At 25.6% G+C, this 4103-nt stretch overlaps 1 protein-coding gene across 1 annotated transcript; it reads right to left on the bottom strand.

Moving 5' to 3' along the window:
- Window positions 1–1807: 1807 nt before the first annotated feature.
- LOC105627349 lies at window positions 1808–3845 on the bottom strand. The gene is made up of 2 exons (XM_012208635.1): window positions 3568–3845; window positions 1808–3488 (listed from the first exon to the last, which is right to left on the bottom strand). Exons 1-2 carry the CDS (start codon window positions 3843–3845, stop codon window positions 1808–1810), a joined length of 1959 nt encoding a protein of 652 aa, XP_012064025.1.
- Between the last annotated feature and the right edge of the window lie 258 nt (window positions 3846–4103).

Here is a 4103-nt window from a genome sequence, read left to right as displayed (position 1 = left end):
CTTTTTAAAATATGTGTTCTTTTTCTAAACATTTGGTTTCTTAGTAACCGATAAACAAAAAAAGATCACTAATATTTATTTATTTTTGTCAGATCTAAATGTTAGCAAAGCATGTTGAATGGAGTTGTCATTAAACCAAGAATTTTGAAAATGTTTAAATGGAATGTGCACAAGGTAACGCAATATAAGTAGAATTTTCTAATAACACGTTAAATATTATAATTGTTAATATGCACCATTGTTGGATAAAAAGAACTGTAATTCTTATTATCGTAGTTTTAAATTATTGTGTTATTAAGTTAAGTCTAAGTAAGTCAAAAATATGTTTGTTAATAAAATAAACTTAAAACTTAATCATATAATTTCGCAAAGTTATTTTTTTATTAATTAATATTATTAATTTTTTTTATAACTAAAATTTCTCAAAAGCTCTTTCTTACATAAAGCGGAACTTGATAGAAACAGAAGGAACAAATTCTTTGTGCTAATTTAATAAGTAAACGTAGTATATTAAATTTAAAAAAAAATTAAGAAATCTTTAACTTTCAATTTAGATACGTATGTACAATGCTCCATTATCACGAAGATTATTTGGCACGAAGCAATCTATTGTAGACTCCAGCAAGGAATTCCAGAAATTTAAATGGAGGCAGGCAAAGATGCAGGTAAATTCATAATTTGAAACAATCTTTAAAATTTGACTTAAGAATTGTATTAAAAAAATCAATTAAAAATTAATGCATGGCATCGTAAATTTCTAGTGTGATGATGGACTTCCAGTCTTTTTAAAATGTGGCACACGCGATAAAATTGTGGTTTGTGCTCTAGCAAGTGTGGTTTTTATTAACCTAATACTATCATTTTATACATTTATTCGAGCAGAATATCGTTATTATAGGCCAAAGAGCTCCCCTTTTAAATAATTTCTCTTTAAACAGTTCGAAACTTTTTCTCTAGAAGGTTCAGCTATTTCATTTGATAATCGAATTTGTAAATTAGAATATCTAACAATTTCATTTTATGTAAAACATCAATACATCTGATATATTACACACGCATTCAAACATACACACGCGACTACATGTGTTTACATTTATGTTTTTAATATTGTTTCTAACTTTGGAAAAGATTTAATAAGTCTATTAATCACTCTATTATTATAATACTCTATAAATGTCGAATGGAAATTATTCATCAGTCTGTTAAATATTGTATAATGAATTTCGCGGAACATAAAAATTTATAATTTATTTCACTCTAAATTCATTTAACATATGCTACAAGCGTGACATAATCAGCTATATATTTAAGCAATACTAAATGCAAAAATTGTAAAAAGACAACAGCGTGACTCATACTATAATTTAATGTTTACAACTTATGAACATGTTTATGTCCATAATTGTAATTTCAAATATAATGAATAAAAATATAATTACAAATAAAGCGATAAAACAACTATAAAATATATTCTTATTATAAAATATATTATATATATATATATATATATATATATATATATATTATTTTGGCATATTGCATAATTTTGTGCTCCATAATCATTTAAATCATATCCGTGATATAAATATATGAAAAATTATATAACATTTGTTTTCTCTATCGCGTGTAGGAAAGTCAATTTTGTACTTTTTATATTGATAATAAGCGAGCATATATTAAAAAATACAATATGTTGTGATATCACAGAAAAACATATTTACATTATGTTACAATATTACACGTTTGTTTTACTAGTAACACTTAATAAAGTTACTTGGAAACATTATTAAATAAAGTTTCTTGTAACTCATTCTCTATTTTTCTCTAAGCTTTCTTTTCCATCGATATTTATAATATTTACATTGGATTTCTCTGCAACAGATTTTCTTTGACTTTCTGGTATATAAGTATCTGTATTATCGTGTAAGTTGGCTGTATGTTCTTTTGATAAAAATTTTTTTCTTTGTTGTATTAGAGCTTTTAGAGCTTCGTTAAATTGCAGTAATGTTTCAGCGATTGGCCGTTCCATATATTTAGCTGCAATTTCGTCGAATTGATCATCCTCCTCTGAAGTTAATTCATGTTTAATGTATTTAAATTGATCTATTATTTCCTTAAGACTTTCTCTAGCATCTTTTATCATTACTTGACCATTTTCTGCAGAATAATCCACTTCCATAGGTGAATCACTCTCAATATAATTTGCATTGCTCATATCATTTGATACTATTGTATCATCGTGTATGAAATTTTTTTCAAATTCTTTAAACTGATTTATTATGTTTCTTATACTTTCTCTTACATTCACTAATTTAGGTGTTTTAATTCTCTCTTCTTTATTCTCTTCCTCTGCAATTTTTGCTTCAGGGAATTCTGCATTAACTTTATGTCGTGATTTTACAATCTTTTTTGCATCTGTTTTTACATCTACAATTTCGTTCTCTTCTTCTGTTATATCCTCAGATTGTTCTAAATTATCTGATTTTATTACTTTCATTTTATCTTTTTTTTGTAAAATTGATTTCTGTTTACTAATTGTACGTTCATCTTTTACATGCATATCTTTCTTAAATTCTTTTCCTGTTATTGTTGATTTATCTATAAAAATTGGTGGTTCTTTTAATTCCTGTTTCAATATTTCTACTCTTTTTAACATATGTGTTACTCCTTTCTTTTTCATTGATTTTATTGGAAGTTCTACATTTTTTCGTTCATCATTGACTTCTCTCCTCTGTTTAGCCTCTAGCATTTTTTCTTGAATTATTTTTTTTATACTTTCTTTAATACCTTGAGTTTCCTGACGTAGATTTGTATCTTCTTTAGATTTTCCCTTAATATTTTCTTCAATTTTTATTTTTTTATCAAATTTCATATCACTGATATCTAAAACGTCATTGAAATCTTCCTGAGAATCGATATTTTCTTTGTTTTTATCTCTTGAATCCGATGATAATTTATTTATACTTTCCCATGTAGTAGTATTTTCCATAGATATGTTATCATTTACTAAATCAAATATTTCTACTTCTTTTTTCATTGCATCATTTCCTTTTTTAATCTCTTCAAATTCGACATTCGAAAAATTTTGTTCAACAGTTTCTTTTGCCTCTTCAAGTTTTTCCAGTGAATCTACAACTTTATTAATTATTTCTTCTTTAAAAGACATGTTTAGTTTTACATCTTTTATATCATCTACCTGTTCTGTCAAATATTTTATAGAAGTTTGTGAATTTGCTTTATTAATGTCATACTTGATATTCGATTTTCTTTTCATAATAAATATGCTAGGCCTTGTTTTAATTCTAATAGGTGGTAACATATTATAATTTAATGTTATATGTGAAAATCCATCGATAGAATCAATAATATCATGAGTTTTAAGATAAGGCTTTATACTCGGTGAAAATTTGTTTCTTCCTCCTATCAAGAGGTGAGTAAATTGTAGCATTTCAGGATCATCAATAGTAAGATTTTCTTGTTTTGAATAACTGTAACATAATGAATAATCTTCCAATTAAAAAGTATCATATGAGGATATTATTGGAGGAATTAAGCAAAATAACTTACATCCAAGAAGCATTAGTCTGTGTAAATCTTGATACTCCGGTTTGTGCAGTTAACACATCAATATGCACATGCATTGGCTCGATAGAGCCTCTCTCAAGTCTGTGTAATCTAACAATTGCTAAACCTCCAGGGTAATTAAAACTGGCCACACATAGTAGAAACATGGAGAACATAGCATTTAATACAAGATGACTCAAGACTACTATCGCTAGAAAACTATTCCACGTCGTTTTTGCTCTGTTTTCCCATCTAATTTTCACAAGAAACAATTTTTTCATTATTACATTATATTATATATGTATAACTATAAAGATTTATAATCTAAAGCTTAATTCTTCAGTGGCAAGCTGATCTCTATAACTGTGTTAATTCTAGACTATTTTATTGATAAAAAATATATACATTTATTAATAATTATTTATTTATATTTATTTAAAATTATACATAATTATTAAAAAAAAAAGATAGATATCAATATTTTTCTCTTATATTTTTACTAAGAGCAAAAGAACATATTAATAATTTTCATTAAATAA

This window comes from Atta cephalotes, assembly GCF_000143395.1.
Source record: "Atta cephalotes unplaced genomic scaffold scaffold00008, whole genome shotgun sequence".
Taxonomy (NCBI): domain Eukaryota; kingdom Metazoa; phylum Arthropoda; class Insecta; order Hymenoptera; family Formicidae; genus Atta; species Atta cephalotes.
This window is presented reverse-complemented; position numbering and strand designations above follow the sequence as displayed.